Source organism: Hippichthys cyanospilos, chromosome 1 (assembly GCF_059441005.1).
Source record: "Hippichthys cyanospilos isolate Australia breed blue-spotted pipefish chromosome 1, RoL_Hcya_1.0, whole genome shotgun sequence".
Taxonomy (NCBI): domain Eukaryota; kingdom Metazoa; phylum Chordata; class Actinopteri; order Syngnathiformes; family Syngnathidae; genus Hippichthys; species Hippichthys cyanospilos.
In genome coordinates this window covers 20,352,262-20,371,425 of record NC_142369.1, presented here as the reverse complement: position 1 = coordinate 20,371,425, position 19,164 = coordinate 20,352,262, and the positions used below count along the sequence as shown (strand labels likewise).

The 19,164-nt window shown below is 40.8% G+C and overlaps 1 protein-coding gene across 2 annotated transcripts in view; it reads right to left on the bottom strand.

Moving 5' to 3' along the window:
- Positions 1–14,659, bottom strand: part of kcnip3a (Kv channel interacting protein 3a, calsenilin) — a 36,289-nt gene extending 21,630 nt beyond the window's left edge. For both annotated transcript variants that reach the window (XM_088409978.1, XM_088410066.1), the window contains exons 1-2: positions 14,511–14,659; positions 1,867–2,041 (exon numbers count right to left, since the gene is read on the bottom strand). In XM_088409978.1, the coding sequence (XP_088266104.1) occupies positions 1,867–2,041; positions 14,511–14,516 (181 nt within the window). In that variant the 5' untranslated portion in view covers positions 14,517–14,659. The remainder of the gene's footprint in view (positions 1–1,866; positions 2,042–14,510) is intronic.
- Between the last annotated feature and the right edge of the window lie 4,505 nt (positions 14,660–19,164).

Sequence of the window (19,164 nt, the reverse complement as noted above, 5' to 3'; positions counted from 1 at the left end):
ACTACAGATGAACTGGACTCACAACATCTTCTGTTGTAGTATTACTAGCCGTCCACTAGTTTCTATTACATATTTAATATACTGTACAAATACAACCCCACAAGCAGTTTCAACCTCAAGAATATTGAGCGCAAACAGCTACTGCCGTTTGCCACCCCCACTTTCCTCCATTCAATACACATCTCCATCTCAATGCCGCTATTTTTAGCTGCTAGCCATTACCGTGGTGAGGACTCAAAACAATGCTGCATCCAGCTGCACCCCTGGGAAGGAATCACAGCCTGGCTGCACTTTCTCCCACTGCGTAACTTGTGTGAGCTGAACTTCCAATCACAGTGGTGCTCTTTGTCCCTTTTCTCTTCAATGATTTCCTAACAGGATGCACAAAAAGACCCGAACAGGCTTTTCGTCAGAGGGAAAGTTCAACCCGCATGATAGGACCACATTAAAGGAAAAAACATCGACTGTCAAAGTTATGACTGAGTGTAGTAATTATTACGCCAGTTTCGATTCTGGATTTAGGAGTGTTGAGCATCAAAGATAAATACCCCACTGTTCTGAAAGAAAACCATAACACGTTTTGGGGTACATTAATGCACTAAACCATCAAATGCTGAAAAAGGTTATTTCAATGTTGTTACCTTTTTTTGTAGACCCTTAGGTCTTGAATTTTCCGAGGTAGTCACCTGTCTATGGTTAGTTATGTGATTGTATTTTAGCCAACAACAAAAAAATTATAAGATAGAAATAACAAAACAATAGTTTGAGAGTGTGAATTAACTGTGCTTCTGCGAAGCAGTGCACTCCAGTTTGCCTTAATTACTTCGCAATGGGATTAATCAACAGTGCATTTAACACACTTAGTTAATTGTTAACAATTAATTATTTTCTCAGGCAGAACAGACAGCCAACAAAAGAGTCAATCAAAAGAGGAGGCCGTGAATAAGAGTGAGGTGGATAAGGAAGAGATTAATATATATTTATGAATTAATTTGTCATGATTACAAATAAATGGGATATGTGGAATATTTTTGATACAAATTCTGTTTCTCTGCCATTCCTCAATCCCGCTCATTATGAATGAAAGTTACCATCAAAGTATATCATTTGTTATCTGCCTATTTGTGACGATGAGTGGCCAATTTCCATATTGTCCTCACCTGCACTGAGCGTTTTCATCCATGACAAGTTCAGCTAGACTAGCTGAAGATCGAAAGGACCGAGGACCGAACGATACTATCTGAAACACTAGCATACAGAAAAGCGTAAACCCCCCACAGATTCAGCTGATAACTACACGCGACCCGCACTGGAGTTTGTTGGATGAGCAGATTATCTAACAAGATCCGAGTTCATCCAACTGGTCTGAAAGTTGTTCTTTGTTTATTACGACAATTTGTCTTTTTTTTACGGTAATTTATGGAGAGAGAAAAAAAATCATATTTTCAAGATAGAGAAACGAGAACGGGAGCAAGAGTAATTGCAGTCTTGGCACCACTAGGGGACGCACTGAGACAACTGAGCATTGGAGAGCAATTTAAGGCGCTAGACTGCAAGGTGGATTAAATAAACTGGGGGCCCTGACAGTAATTTCCACCTTGTGAGTTTATGAGCAAATAAATGATGGAACGGGAAGTAGCAGCGCAGTGACTTTGATAAATGGGCATACCGACCGAGTGATTCCCAGGTATACTTGACTCTGAGGTGAACCGAACACCACAATGAGCCGCTGCCCTCCTGGGAGACCACGGGAGGTCGGGAGAGGTTCAGCAAAATGAATTATCTAATCAAATGAAGTTTTGCAATCACCTCTAGCGAAACCAGCACACCCACACACACACGCGCGCAAGCTGGTCTCTTTCTTACCTTTGTCTTGAGGCTGCGTGCTGGCGATGATCCATTTGACCAGGCAGCACTTCATCAGAGCTTTACGAGAGAATCGCGGCTTCTGCCACTTCCCGGAATCTTTCCCTCGGCCCGGAGCGGGCTCCACGCCATTGGCATCTCCCAGTAGGCTGCCGTCAACCACTTTACCATCAGCCTGCAGGGAATTTGGGGTAGGGATGAGGGAGAAAGAGGAGACTCACAGAGAACGCTCAGGTCGATATGGAAATGATGAAGCCAAGGAGCAGATTTGGGGAATTTAGCATGCAAGAGACTAAAAATGTGTCTCTGATCTTATGTTAATTCTCAAGAATTTTCTAAGAGTTCATCTGCGAACCATAACAGTCCACGGATGGGTAAGTTAAATATTCGAGGGAGCCACAATTTTTCATCACTTAGCCTGGGGGGCCCACATGCTCCCACATACATCGTACTAGCAAGTCAAGTATTTATATAGCCCTGAATCACCGCAGTCATTTTTTTTTTCAGTTTAAAAAAAGCGGGATATAGTTGGGATATTTTCCATTGTTCCGGAAGGCCCCGACCACCTCCACCACTCCACACACCATATTTCATAGAAAACAAATGCATTAGTGATCTCTTTTTAGTTAAATTTTTTTGTTTGTTTGTTTCTTTAAATCAGCGCATCTCAATTATATTTTGCAAAGAGCTCCACAGGAAAGAGAAAACATTTCACCCCCTACACACTTTTTACACCTCCATAAATGATTATTATCTACAAAATTGTATCAGTATACATATTCTTTTTAACATGGACACAAGGAAAAAGCAATATATATTTAACTTTTCAACAACTGTTCACTGTTAAAGCAGAGGGATCCAAACTCGGCCCCTGAGAGCCCACTGCCGTGCATGTTTTCTCTGTTTCTTTCTCCGACACACCTGATTCAAATGATCAGGTCATCAGCAAGCTCAGCAGAAGCCAGATGATGATCCTTATCCTTTGAATCAAGTGTGTCAGGGAAAGAAACCAGGAAAACATGCAGGACAGCGGCCCTCGAGGAGCGAGTTTGGACACCCCTGGGTTAAAGGTTTGTCCAAGCAGAAAAAAACCCCAACACATCAAAGTGCCTGAAAAAAAGATTCCAATCCTTATTTTATCGCAAGTTATCCTTGCCCCCAGTGGGCATGTTAATCCTAACATGACAATAAGTTAAAAAAATATGATTGCCAATTTGGATTTTACTTGGCCAAATGAAATGTATTTCAGTAGCTGTACGTTCCAGTGCAGCTCTACTTTGCAATCCTCATCGATCATCTGATACATCTTCTCATGTTTATGGAGGAGAGTCTGAGAAAGTGCAATCAAAGACACTGTATAGCAGCATTAACATATTTCCTGAGCAATGCAGTCACACGTGGGCACGTAGGCTACATGTGCTGATATGTGACAGTAACATGTGCCTCTGCACGTGTCCAGTGACCAAACATGGGTCAAATATCATCTCCTGTCTTCAAATGTAAATAAACCCGCGTGAGGGCACCAGTGCTCATTTTATTTAAGCATGTTTTCAAATACAGCTCCAATTAGGACAGTGTAAAGTCAATATACTTCATTTATGTTCGGTGCATAAAGCACTAGTAAACAAGCCTTCACTTGATATTACTTTGCAATGTGTACAAATGACCCACAAGCTCTGTCTAAGCGAAAATCCCCAAAATGCCATTACACTCCTTTTACATAGACGACAGTAAATACACAAACTAAAGCGCATGAACAAGTATTTACTGAAGCGACTATACCAGTGAATGTGGCGAGCACAGAACAAACGGCGGCTGTACTGAGGAGTAGAAAGCAAAGCATAACAGAAGGAGAAGGAGCGAGTACATGTGGGGTTTTAAAAAGCCATTTGATCCCACGGGTGTACGGCCATGCAAATGTCTGCATGGAAGAATGGCAGAGAGGGAGAGAGCGCAAGAGATAGAAAGAGAGCATGAGTGAGAGATAGAGAGAAAGGAAGGAGCGGGCTAGAAGATCTGCCGCCATTCCTGGAAGAACTGAAGTCAATTAGCATAATGAATCCCGGCCTTATCCGAGAAGAAGAGCAAAGGACGAGCAGAGGACAGGAGCGTGCAGATGAAGATATGGAAATGCTTGTTTCACACTCAAAGAGAAAGAAAGAATCAACATTAAATGTTGGTGTTTAGCTTGGACAAATTCAGCAAAAACTACCATGGGAAAAATACTGGAATGTTGGAGGTTTTATAAATGTATACACTTGCTTTGGTTACTTTTGGAAAATTGAACTGATGCTTATTTACTATTGCATTTTAAAAGATTAACTTTAGCCCAGAACTCTACTATAAAGCCCCTAAAAAAGAAAAAAAAAAAGAAAATTTACTGTACCACTTGTAACAATCCAACCATAACAATACAACATTCTAAAGTTTAAAAAAAAAGTCATCTTGTGTTCGATAGCATTGGATCTAAAAAGAAAAGAAAACTACATAGACTGTAGTACAGTACTTTTTAGTATAGAACGACCAGATATCCCATTTTAACCAGACAGTCCCTTTTTAGTGCTTTGTGTCCTAAATCCTGATTAAAATCACCAGGCCCATTGTTTTGTCAAGATTTTACGTGCATTCAGATTCCCAACATTCTTTTTTTTTTTTTTTTTGCCAAGCAAGCCAATTGTTTGGGTCATGCCTATGTCAATCAGCAGCTGTCATACAAAGCAGTTTATACAAAGAACCAATTAGAAAGTAAAAGTTCCAAAATGATTTTCAGTTTTATGATCACAAATTGGCAAGGGTGCTCAAGTTCAACAATCAATAGCTACTGTACGTGGACAAGCAATAGAAAAGCAAGTAGTGCTCATATACTGTAGTTGTAGTTACAAATAATAATATTTTTAATAATACCATTCCAGGTGACAATTAATTGCATATTTCATTTTCAGCATGTAGCCTCACTGTGGCAGTATATCCCATTCCTCGCCACAAGTCTCATGATTAAGAACATTTTTAGGTCTAGCGGCGAACGGAATAGCAGAAGGTACGGAGGCTAACAACCGTTTTCACCCTCTACCAACTTATTTTTATCTTCTCACAAGTGCAGAAATGCATGACGGCTGATCAGTTAACCTACTATGTACCGCACGTGTCTGTGAAATGGTGGGGATTCCCAAATTCATCCGACCAGAAAATATCAAACAATATCACCAAAGCGCAATAAAGTCAAGCAATGCAGTAATATTACATAATGTGAGCACACAATGTGCATAATTGTCCCACATAATGACGAATTGTATTCATCCCTTTATTCCCTCATCCAGGTAGTTCCAGCCCAGAGGAGCAACATTGGAGAAAAAAAGCCCGGAATGAATCCGGCTGTGACACGTCTTTAGAGAGGACTATTCCCCAAACTAACAGCTGCAGGCAGACATTGTTTTTAATGCAGGGGAAATTTGTTGCTACATTAGCGGTATATTCACACGCCACTGAGCATTTCAACCAACACAACTCACACTGTTAACACATTGCAGAGCCAGGACCTTCACTCACTTAATGCATTTTTGTTTGGCCTTGGCCGCATGCATTACCGCACCAATGAATCAAAACAAAAAATCCAAGACAGAGTATGAAACCTTACAAGGGTCCTACAAAATGTCCCTGCTGATAACATGTCCTCAACCTGATGGTTTAAAAATTAAAAGCTGCTGCCACACACACACACACACACACACACACACAAAACTTGTTACTCTCCTCTGCTCTTCCTTAACGCTTCAGCTAGCTTTGTCCTAGGGCAGCACTTCTCTTTCGTAATGTCTGCACGTCTTGCACACACATTGCACAAACGCACTTGCATGCCCTATATGTTCAAACATATGCGCATCAGGCTCAGAGTAAACAGAGCAGCAAAAAAAAAAAAAGGAGTGCCCATTGCTGTGTTCCGCCATAAATGATTAAATCTGAAAGACTGCCTAGTTGTCACTTGAATGTTGCTTGGTGCAAAGCAGCTAGTTACCACCAACAGAATAAGAAGAGAATAAAAGCAAAGTAAAACAAGTGTCGCAATCGGTCCGTAATTTCAGAGGGTTACATATTTTTATACATATTTTATACATATTTGTTTCTGGTACATCAGTCACAGTCCCATTGGTATGTATATGGGCCCTTTTAAATCATCATCAGTTCATCATTTTTGGAGTTTACCCAAACTGTAATCATCGGTCCATCACCAAACGTTAACCCTTCTGACATCACTTCCGGCACATCTGTCATCACTTCCATGCCTAGCCTATGCAACAACCTTAAACCGCCGTAATGTGTTCCCCTAGCGCTGCACTGCAATAAGCAATAACATTCACTAGGGGGCATTGTGTATCAGACAGCTTTGAACTTCTGGAGTTTGTCTGTCTCTCCATTCAGCTGTCCATCCATCCATCCATTTGATTAACTCCATGAAAAAACAACAACACAAATGGTTACATAACACAAAATTGTCATCTGTCACTTACACTGCAAGATAAAAAAAAACAATGTTTTGCTGAGCTTAATTTACTAGATAATGCCTTTTGGGGGACTTCTTCCAAGCTAAGAGGCAATCATAGTGAGATTGTCACTTTGCAATGTGCTCATTAGTTTCTTGAATGAAGTCACCTCTTTGCCATGAGGAAAGGCATCCCAGAATGCTTCGCACAGCTATGTGAAAGGGACCTTTTCATTCAAATCATATATAAAAAGTCAAATAACACTAAAACCTCTTGATAGCGTTTTAATTTAGGCCTGTACAATGAATGTGTTAAGCAAAATTGTGCGCAGTATGCATTCCAGTTGATGAAACCACAATTCTGAAACATTGACTTACCAGCCATGCCTCAATGTTTGTATGAGGAGAAAGTGCATTAAATTAAGGACACTTTCTCTCATAATTGTAGCTGTTGCATGCCAATGTTCTAGCACTCAATGTCATTCCGAGCTGCATGTATGAATGCTTGCTCCCTATTTAGACTGGGTTTATGCTTCCATGCTCCCACGTAAATGGCAGTTTAAACATTTCTCAGGAATTTGGAAGATTTGGAGGTGAGGTCACAAACCCTTACGGTGACATATGGTGACGATTACAATGACGGATAGAAATGACAGATGTAATATACTGTAGTGTTACGTCGGGCTTACCAGTAAACCCGAATGTCCGTCAACACTGTCTGCATAATTTAAGCAATGATTTGGAGGGATAGAGGCAGCCTGTTCAAACAAAACAAATATGTCAAATCTTCCTTACGACTAAAGCAAAGAAAAATAAATTCAGTTTAACACGTTCCACCAAAGGTTCAACAAGGTAAAAAAGTGATGAAACAAAAAAAGGATATCACGCAAGTCATAAAGTAACTTATTATTCAGTGATCAATAATCCTAACATGCATAATTTATTTGTATGTATTTATTTTATTATTATTTATTCATTTGGCAAATGGAATACCTGCAAACGCCACACAGGGCACACAAACTGAGATTCAAACCCAGAACTGTTTGACTGTGAAAGACACTCACAGTAACTATTATCAATCACAATAATGTGCAAATATTTTCGAAGGGCATCACTATGGAAACGATAAATGTGTGTAGAGAAAAATGTATTTAAAAATTCGAACATGAGCAAATCTAAATCAATCATATGCCAGTGCCTCAATTCTCAACTTGTAAACTGGTACATGTTTTGAATTCATTTTTGCCCAATAATTATTCTAATCAATTTTTTGGTCCAAATTCCAAAACCACAAGTTAAGATTCACTGTTAGCAAGTTCCATGACAGAATAGCTCTGGATAGAAAACAGATCAATCGTCCACTCTTATTTACCTTAGGGTCACTTGCTTGAGTTGAAAATTTGCACTTCCATAATAGTTCTGTGTATAAAAATGCTGTTTACAAAACAAATTTCTTAGTTCAAAAAATGCACCATCCACGCTAAAGCTGCCTTTTAAAACCATGAATTATGACTTGTTCTAATTTGCTTTGCATTGTAAAATGATCCTGAAGCATAAAATGCAATCACACATATGAAGATGACTGACAAAGGTATATTTTTATCATGACGTGATGACACTTTTAAATCTTATGTAAGCTACATATGGGACTCTTACTCATATCGCTTAGTATTCATGCTAATTTGCGTATAGCATGAAGAAATCTGTCCCTGAACGTCCCTGATGGGGGGGATTCCATTTTTTTACACCCGTTACATTTTTTCCCTCAAATGCCAGCAATCACTTTCCATATTCCTCAAAGTCTTTAGCGTTTAATCTGAAGCAGAAGGCCTCAGACACATTAACAAGTGTGAGAATTGTAAGAAAAAAAATGCAAATCTGAATTGACGGGTAGGAGAAAGGGAGGCAGATAAGAGGAAAAGAGAATATTCTAGAGGCAGCACTGAGCCAGAATGTGGTGGTGGTGACAGTGGAAAAGCGCGTTAATGAAGAGGGAAGTGATGTAAAGAGTGAGGGGCATTAGTGCATGAGAGCGTCCATTAATAAAAGATGTATTATTAACATCCAGCAGGTCCGAGGCAAGATTCTACATCGCTCGCGCTCCACTTGTGTCCTACTGATAACGTTAATACGAACATTGAAATGTCTATAGAATACAATCGAATACATAAGGCGGCAATCAAACAAAAATAGTCGTCTTTGCCACTCCGCGTTAACCGCTCGAAAGTGAGAGATTGCCAATAAATCGTTTTTGCCATGATGGCATCTCGTTTTACAATTTACAGAGGACTTTCAACACACCGGTCTGCTGCCGTCTTTTCGAAGAGGCAAAAAGGTTGATAGAAAGACGTAAACGCAAACTATGGCTTTAACAAAACGTCGTGATTTCAAGACCAGCCTTCACCTCTTTTTTTTATACGTCTGAGAATGACTTCTGAGATTGAATAGAGTCCTCCTTCAATTTCAGCCATTCATGTTTCTCTTCTGGGCAGTCTTGGAGTGAAGCTTGAGAAGTCCCTCTGATAAATAAATAATAGTTTAACAGATGCTTGATGCTCATTAAAGACAAACTGGTCAAGTGCAAATTATGCTGCATAAATTAGTGAGCAGCGCAACAACCATAAGAAATATTGAACCATCTGGTGATACAATACGGGATATATATCGCGATATATATATAACCATAAATACACTATCCTCGCACGGTCTAACAAAATCCAATACCGAAGGTGATCATTAAGGCAAAAACCATTATATTACCAATCCATAAGTCTGTTATTTTGTTGATTGATGAGTCAAATTTCTAAAGGCAAGTTTTAATTTCCGTGCCTACATTAAAAAATCATGCAGTCATTTCAAATTGAAAGGAATTACCGGTTGTTGTTTTTAATGTTTTGAAAGCGTTGGGGTTTTTTTTTCAGACCGATAAGGTGCAAGATGAGTACTCAACTCTTGAGTAGTCACTAATACCAAGTACCGACACATCATACATAACCCCCCCCCCCCCCCCCCCCATGAAAAAAGACAGTGGCAGGTCATTTTGAAGCTAGACCTAAATATTGTACTATGAAACTATTTTATTCTTCTAATTTCTAGTTTGCGATCATAAAACCACGAGTATCACTCTGTACCCTTACTCGCTCAACCCTCGTTGTTATAAAACTAACATCATATACGGTCATTTTAGTTTTGTTTTTCCATAAGTGTGTATGTAATACAGTAAACTGTTAACTCGGTATGCAAAAATGAGCACTCGGTTTCACGAAGACTTCAGAATGTGTTGAGGTTTTGTGCCTGTGCCCAAAGATAGCTGTCATAGGCACCAGCAAGCCAGCGACCCCAGTGAGGATAAGCAGCTATGGAATACGGATAGATGGATGGATGGAATAAGCGAATGTGTTGCTGCTGCATAAAAGGGAACAAAGTGGGAGCGCATGTTGATGTTGGAGAGCTGATACTATTTGTGTGCGGACAGCTTGCGCTCTCAGTCAGTGTGGCTGTCAGTGCGAATCAGACGGAGGGGGAAGGCTTCGTCCATATGGAAGCCAAGCTGTGGGTGTGCACGTATGTGTGTGTGTGTGTGACTGTAAGAAAGGATACTATATTGACGTGCGAGCCCCCATGCGGAGGAAGAATTAATCCTCTCGGGGGGCCTCGGGCCGATAGAGAAGCCGTGTTTCAATTATCCACAGTTCCTCACTGTAGAAAGTGCGCAAACATCCCATCGTGTCGCTGGGGGTTGTCACTCGCTTTATTTGGACAGCATCGACCCCTACAACCGCGACGTGTAAGACCGTCAGCGCATGAATTGATTAGTGATTGATATTTTTACAGCCGCCGTTGTTTCACTTTGCTGCTCTTTCTTGACTTGGGGGTCAATAATGCCTCTTACTGCCACACCGACTTTGTTTTCTTTTTGCGCCACACCACAAAACACGATAAAGTCAACTGAACTTCCTTTGTCAAAAAGTCAGCTGCTCAGCATCCTCTCGGACGGCCTTGAACTTGCGACAGAGGCGTTTGATGGCCAAGCCTGGGTACGGTTACCAGGCCTGTTAAAAAATTCAATGAGTCTCACCTTACGAATCACGCCACCTATTGAACAGGTGCCTTCATCAGACACTGTATGAGGTGCAATGTGACGCCCCGCGCTCGTGTAGTGAGGAGACGCCGTTTACACGTGGAGGGGTATTTTTTTTCACATTCGTCGTGAAAGAGTTCTGTGAGATTTAGGTGTGTGTTTGTGTGCATGCGTGCATGTTTGTGTGTGTGTTGCATCAATACGGGCCTGCAGAATTGTGTGTGACCACTCTAAATTGGTGTACTGCTCCGCTATACACTTGACTCCCTTAAAAACAAAGGCCAGCATACAAACAAGCCTAAAAGCACTTAATAGAATGCATAAAGAGGGATGCACACATACTGACAACCAGGCAGTATTTTTTTTTTCTCCCTTCTGATTAAAGTTCGCAGAGACCTGATTGTTGGGTGTCTCAAAACAATTATCCTGAGCTGATCTTTTGGTACGGGCGTGCGCTAAGAGCATTTTTTTTCTTCATTCGCCTTAGCTTCGAAAAAGCAGCCGAGCCTCAGCTCAAATTGTGTAATCAGACGACAAAGGAGGCTTGAAGGAGGTTAAGGTCCATTAAGGTTAATGCATTTAATTATGACAATTTTTGGATCACATAAAACGGCGGATAGAAAAGTGCAAGGTGAGGCAGACTGTATTCTGCCTCACTTATGCCCTCTTCAACGCCTCACCGAAGAGGGCATGAGAGGGCCCGCAGGTACGCGGCGCTGCCCTTCTAACAAGAGACCTGCAATCTATTTATTCCAAAACATTTCTCCAAATGAAAGCTACAAGTTCACTCCTCTTTCTTTTGGTAGATGATTTTGGTGCTTGTATTCAAGAGACTGCCATCTGGATTGATTTTTTTAACGAAAGCAAACCTTTAAATAAACATATATTGGATGTATTATAATCAATGAATATTGTAATCAAAAAACAGAACAACCCTAACCCTAACCCCCAGGTATTAAAACTGTGCACTCTGCTACGTGGAGTACTGTTACTGGTGCTTTGATGTCTGCCATGGAGAAGAAAACCCAAGATTTTTGGCTTCCATTAGGTGACTTACAAATTAAAGCTAAAAGAATTTGTGACCTCTCTGGTTTTGCATCATAAGTGAATGGATAATGCCATCAACGTTTTACTCGATCATCATAAATGCAAAATTTCTTTCCGCTTTGATCTTATAACAGTATGCAGCCAGAATTTCTTAAGTGCTTCTGTTGCAAGAAAAAGAATTGCTATTGATACTGCACTTTTCGGGCACTGTCATTGAAAGACATGAAAACAACGGCCATTGTCAGCAACTTGTACCTTTCATTTTAAACATTTGGCGAGGGGGCAGATCGCTGACTTATTTGAATTATTTTGGGACAACAATCTGCCTGTTTGGCTCAGCGACTGGACTTTTATCAGGCTCTCACATGCACATGGACACACACGCAAGTGCGTGCACACAAACACACACAAACACAGCAGATGTAAGAGGATGAACTCATGCTTGGCTTTGGCTCTTTGAGGCCATATGAAAAAGAAGCACATTTGATGACAATGCCTTGATGCCACTGTAAACCGCAGCCACCACAGTAATAAACGTTTTGCTAAATGAATACCTCTCGAGGAGTGCCAGTCAAAACTGAAAAGTTTTACAATGCTGCAATCTTACAATCAATCATTTTTACAAGTTTAATTGCATTTCACAATTGGAAAGGAAGCACGATAGCAATCTTGTACCTCATATACAATACAATACTATAAATAAATGAATGAATGAATGAATGAATGAATGAATGAATGAATGAATGTAACAAGGCCTGACCTGATCGGAAGAAGGCCTTTGGCGGAGTGTACTATTGCATTTTTAAGGAAGATATCTGCAATTTTAGAGTTCACCTTCAGCTCTGATGTGATTTAAGTCCTCCTACCTGGAAGGTAGCGAACAGTGCGTTGAGTGAGCGATGTCAAGTTTAGTCTGCATTCAAATAACATAGGAGTGCCTCAAGTTTCGGTTTAGGTTTATTGCTCATGTCATAAATGACCTTCCAGAATTTTGAAGGGGTGTTAACTGCCAGCCTATGCAGTAATACACGTGTCGGCAAAAACATATGAGGACTGACACAGGGTTTCGCAATGACTCGAACAATTCCATCTATCTATAGTTATTTAAAAAAAAAATCTAAATATAATTTTATGTCAGAAAAAAGTTTTCCAACAGTACCTTCATTCACTTAGAGCATGGACCAATTCTTGAGCTAAATGAAACGCTTTTATTTGAAAAGCGTTACCAAAATGTTGCTGCCGTGTTGGAAATCATTATGAATCACAGCATGGTCACTCACATCTATACGATACAATTACAATAAAGGTATTATATTTTAATAAAAGCTTTCTATCCGCCTACATTATGAAGCCAATAATCTCTCTATGGAAGGACAATTTGTACAATAATCTCTCTAAACCAATGAGCTGGCATCGTTGTGAAATCATTTAAGTACATAAGCTTTTGACCTTTAAGAATACTGTGAATTTTAGTACAGTATTTTGAAATTCACAGCTGTTATCCGCTCTCATATTAAGGTAAAGAGCTCTCGTAGACTGACCATAATAATAATAATAATAATAATAATAATAATAATAATAATATTAAAGCATCTCTCTGGTTGGCACACCGCTATTGAGGTGACACAAATGATCAAGTGAGGGGAATAGGTACAGCTTGATGAGGTCTGTGGACATTGTGGCCACATGTGGTAATCACCAACTTATTTATTGAGGGTACTCATGTGATTGGTTGTCACACTGGCCAAGAGCAGACAATGTGTCCTTTTCCACACACAGATGTGCCAATGCAAGATGCGAGAGTATCACATGTTAAGCGAGTGGAGCCGCTGTCTCCTGTCTTTTTGGAAATATCGCACATGCCTGAGGAAATTGGCAACAATTGGTTTAAACAAGTTAACACAACACTAGCAACAAATTTTGGTGATATATTTTTTGGGCGTTCTGTTCCAGATTCTGAGACCACCACAGCCAAACTGTGATTTAATTCTGTAAATTGCCAAATTTCCATATGGCTTGCTCAACTGACACGTCTTTAGAACTTGTTGGGTCGCACACATCTGACTTGGTTGCTTAATCTCGCACTTGATGGGAGGACGACTCTCCAGTGACCCAGCTATTTATATCCACGCACTTAAAAACTATATTACTCGCTAGATCTCCCGCTTTAAATGAAACATCTGGTGTTGGACTTAATCCTTTTGATCGGGTCAAGGTAACAGTCGGGGGGACAATGTGAACATCGTGGGTCGGCAATCAGTTTAATGCACAGACACATTAACTGACACGGAGTACAATGGCCCGCAGTTTGATGACCGTGTGAATCAAGAAAGTGCATATCCATCTCTCCACATGATAATCATCAATTAGAGGAAAAGCTCCTCCTCACCGCCCCACTCTTCGCCACAACTGAGCACTGCAGACATTAGGCGTGCAATAAACATTAGACCTCAGGCAAGAGTGTAAATGCAATTTATAAGTCCTATCAGTGGCATGACTCCAAAGTTACCAGGTCACTGTTTGCTGCCCTGGAGCGCAGAAGCTTCCTTCCCTGCAGCTTTAATGAGCAATTCCCCTTGCAAAGGGATTGAAAGTCACTTTGTGGGGCTTTTCACTTCAATGTCTAATGAACGCTGATTAATGTTCCGCACTACACTCGCTCAGGACGCCACCATCTACCGTTGATAGATTTTTAAGTCAAACCCAACGAGGAGGCGGGAAAGTAAAGAAAAAAGAAAAGAGGGAATCACGAGAGGAAGATGCCAAGTGACACTTGCTGGAAAGGCGTCTGCGGAGTTTGAGTGCAGCAGCGCTTCAAAGCTAAGCGGCTCATCGCCAGCCGTGGAATTACATAACTTCACCTCACAAGTAGTCAAATGGTTAAGAAGGTTCAGAAAGCACACTTTCCAACAACAAGTAGAACCTTGCCGGCAACAAGCAGCTAAAGTCAGCTCATTGTTTTCTCACTCGTCTCCCGCGAGGAAAAATAAAGCTGCACTAGTCATTTTTCTGCATTAAAGATGTTAAAAGTCATTTTACCTGCATGATGCTTGTTCGTGGAGCTTCCGTTCGTATGTCCAATCTGCGCGCCCTCAAGCTCCTAATGACGAGCCAGCGGAGTGTATGCGAAAGAATGCAACCTAGTCCACACACACACACTAATCCACATGGAGAGAGAGAAAGGGAGGGGAGCTGGGAGGTGTGTGCATGTGCGGATTTTCATCAGCGGGAGCCTAATGACGCGGAAATGTGGAGTCAACAGGCGGGCTGCGGGTTGTAATGTGCAAAGCTTTATAACATCACCTGGAGAGGTTTCGCACCGCTACACATCACCAGACACATTGAAGGAAACAAGTGTGTGTTTGTGTGTGCGCCTGTTTGTGTATGCGGATGCAATACAAAAGACTTCAGAAAATACTAATTTGAACTCCCTCTAACTGAATTGGGTGGCTAACGAGGCAAGCGTCTCTGCTATTTAGGATATTGAACACCTTCTTGATATACATTGGTGGTTATCCAGCATAACCGGGACGCACACTAACAGCCAACCTGCCAGAATGTGGACTGGGGCTACGGGCTAGCTATAGAGTGTATATGTCGCATAAAGAATATAATTTGGACCCAGAAGCAGACAGGAAACAGCAGTGGGAAGTATTTGAATACAAAAAACCCCCGACATACCCACAGCAAGCATCAGAAACTAGACTCAGAAAAGTAGACTCGGTAACTAGACTCCGAAAGAAACTCGAAAGACAACGCGACATGACATTGTTTTGTAGGGTTACAAGATGCATGTTTTAAGCAGGACAGTCCTTATTTTGAGCCTTGTGCCCTATTGTTTTTTCCCAATGTTATGGCGGATGTCGTCCAGCTTTTTTTATGTCAGTTTCTTTACTCTGACAAGCCAATTATTAGGCCATTGGTACATTAATTACATAGCTGTTATTGCAATTTACGTGACAAAAAATTAAAAAGGAATTTAAATGGTTTACGTTCTCGTCACACCAGAACTAAAAAACTTCTTCCTGCTGCGGTGACAACGAATCGACGTTAGATCATAACGAACTGAATTTTTTCCATAGTGTGTTCCCAGTGTGGGACAGCGAGGTTCGTTGCGCCTATGGATTTTCAGTTTTATGAACAAGTGCTCACATTCAATGATTTAACAGCTATGTGACAAAACAAAGGTAAGCGTAAACAGCATGCACTCACGCATTTGACTTGCTTTAATTACAACGGTCAACAATCGAATTCACGGCAATATGTCATCAACGCACTGATTTAATACCCCACACAGTGCCCCTCAAAAGTTAATAGCTTTGTAAAAGGGGTAATCTTAGAACTCATTAGATTGTTTAGCTACCTAATGATTTGCCTGATCTAAAAATAGCCACAAATTACGCACGATATTGCAACCGTATGGTGTAATCACGTGCAACAATAAACATCTTTAAAAATGCAGTTCATTTTCATCTAAGGCATACTTCAAAGACAAGTGACGAATATGACGATGCATTCAAAGCCCCAATTTGTGTTCAAACAGATGAAAGCAGGTGTTGAGCAGTATTTGAAAAGCAGACTGCAGCAGCGCTTGAAGGCAGCACCTCACGTTCTTCAGCTGTTCTCTCATCTGCGATCACATCAGCCAATTTCAGGATGTCGGAGGGAGACCCTTGGTGTGTGCGCATCAAAGTGTGCCTGTGTGTGTTTGTGTATTGCCTTAGATTAAAGGATGTGATTGCCCTAAGAGCAATGGGTACAGAAATGCAATTAAATCTCTGCTGGAGGGATTTTTTTTTTTTTTTTTTTTTTTTTTGGGGGGGGGGGTCACTCAGTGAGGATCTGGATCCATTTCGATGACCTTGGCTAAGATGTAAAGAAGTAATCAAGCCGGGTCAAGTCCGCTCACACGTCCCATTGATTGAATAATGAACAGCCCGGATATGTAAATAGCCTCCGGGATCAATGAGGAAATACCATCTGTCAAAAAAAAAACGCCGTCCCGTTAGCAGCAAAAGCTCTCGATGCGATTCCCGAAGGAGCTTACGTGCGTCAAGAGTTTAACTGATGTTATTTTTGTAAAAAAAAAAAAAAAAGAACATCGAGGTTGGCACAACGCTCACATATGGCAATTTCCAGAATATAAAATCATTTCTTTGCCAAAGTCGTGACAAATACTGAGTCAAATAAAATATTCTGACAGCTTATAGGTTGTATAATATTGTAATCAATACTTTAAAAGGAGCTTGCAAGCAGGAACATTTGACTCACAGCAGGTGTACTTTTCGTCGGTATGAATCAGAGCCTTCAACGAGGAAAAAAGATGACGTTTCACACACAATCAGCACAAATCTGCAAACAAATTGTGTCACTGTGCTGGCGCAGAAGGAAGCGTCTCAATGCGCTGCTTACTGCTGCGGCTCACTGCACTCGGGAAGAAAGTGACAAGATGACACTAGACCTGACTTTTTTGCAACACTGGCGCATATTTAAGGTGCTGGATGCTTTGTGTCACATGATCAAACTGAATAGTAAGGATTAAAGTCATGCTGGCTTTATATTTATATGAATACATTCCTTTATTCACGATTGTATGATATGGTGCTTGTTGCTATTGATGATTGAACAGAAATGTCATTTTCTGGGGTGTCTTGAAAAGGGATGTTTTTTTTTCAGTTCGGAGGCTTCTGGCAGCGAATCTTGTTAACAGCAAAAACAACATGAACAGTTTTCATGTGTTTTGTCTTTTCTTTTAACATCCTAACCTAATAGCAGTCTACAAAAAGGCATAATTAGCACAAATGTTCCAGTTTCTCTTATAATAGAAGCACCCTTTGTCAAATTTCTGCCTTTATGTCTTTTTGCCTTGTCAACATGCTCGTCCTTGTGTGTCTTATCTCCATCTTTGTCTCTGTGGGCTCTCGCTTTATCTTTGCCTCAGTGACTGTCTAAAACACGCACACTCCTCTTCCCAAAAGGAAACGCACAAACACACTCACAAACTGAAACAGGCTGCTAGTTTTTTCGAACAAAAAAAGTCATCCACCCTATACAAACATGTGTCTAAGCTATGAAGGAGGACATGGTGATCTAATTCACCAGGAACATCAATTGAATATAGTAGTAGATGGTAGATAGTAGTAGATGGTAGAAAATTATTGTCACATGTTTAAAAGCTGTCTTAAATATTCTCTCACCAGATGATATGGAACATTTGAGCGCTGCTAGTTATGCTAGGCACTGCAGTCAAAGCTGGCAACAAGCACCATACAATAAACTTTCACTGTTATTAAGTCGTTTTTTTAGTCTCCTGAACTGTCGATTGAACACGTTTTCAGAACAATGTTGTGTTGATTATATCGGGAATCATGGCACACTTGGCGCCACAATTTGTGCGGTAGAAACAAGTCAGGCATTGTTGTGAGACACTCCCAGAAACAACATCAAAATAAAAGCATATCATTACTTTCATGTCCACAAATTATTTGGTATGGTATGAGTTATTTTGAAGTTGGTTGGCTTTCTTCCCACATTTCCCACAAACTGTCATGCAGAGCATTACCAAAGCAGGATAAAGTTGTTGTTTTTTTTTAAATCTGTGTGTGCAGGGTTGTAAGGTGTATATTTTTACATTTGAAGTGTTTTATGATCAACACGTTTAAGTCACATAACATTGGAGCTACTTTCCTTACCAACGCCGTGTTTAAAAAAAAAAAAAAAAAAATCAATGGATTTTATTTTAATGAAGGCTGAAGCATTTCTTTTCATTTCAGTGGGGAGAAAATGTGCAATGCAATTAAACAGCAACCTCTACCCTAGTATTTAAGAGGGGAACTCCCCTATTAAGACCACACCATACATGGTGGTTATCCAAACACGTCTTTCTTTTTGCTACTGTAAACAAACAAACCGACTTGAGTCATCCAAGCACGCGTGTATGTATGCGGATGATGCTGACAGGACGGTCAAACCCTGCCGGCTTACTGCTGAGCGTCATTGGCGATTCGTCAATAAAGCGGCTCACCGCAGGGAAGGCGCTCATTTGCTCCCACTCCTGGAAGAATTAGCAGGAACACGCATTCAAACGAGGTGCACGTAAACCAACTCACGCGCGTACGCGCATACACACAGAGCAGTGGCATCTTGAGAATAATTCGCCCCTGAGATGGATTTCATGTTTCTATGGAGAAGGCTGTCTATTTTTAGGTGAGATAAAAATAGATCTTTGTGTCGCTTGGAGGCTTGCATTGCATGTCTCGATGTAGTCAAGCATGCTCGACTGTATCTCTTTCTCCTTCACGGCGCCGGAGCTGCTTCCCATATATGACAATGATTCACTGAACGATAAGCCAATGCGAGGTGAAAGTATAATGGGTGACTTGCACGCACCGCGAAGATGCACATACACATTCATCACACGTTCATTACGTCTTTACAAGAGTATTAGACTTGAATATACTCTATCGCATGTGATCAGCAAGAATTAGAAAGTAAACAAAAATGAAGCAAAGTGGCTTACGATGGAGGCAGGTTTGGTGGTGAGATAGCCAGCAACTTTGTAGCCGTGGAAACAGTTGCTAAGGAGCAAACTGTGGCATCCCCGGTCACAGAGGGACAATTACACTTGGTGCTCACAATATTAGGTACACCTGTGCCCACTGAATAGTAGCCCATACAAGATATGTCTAGCTTC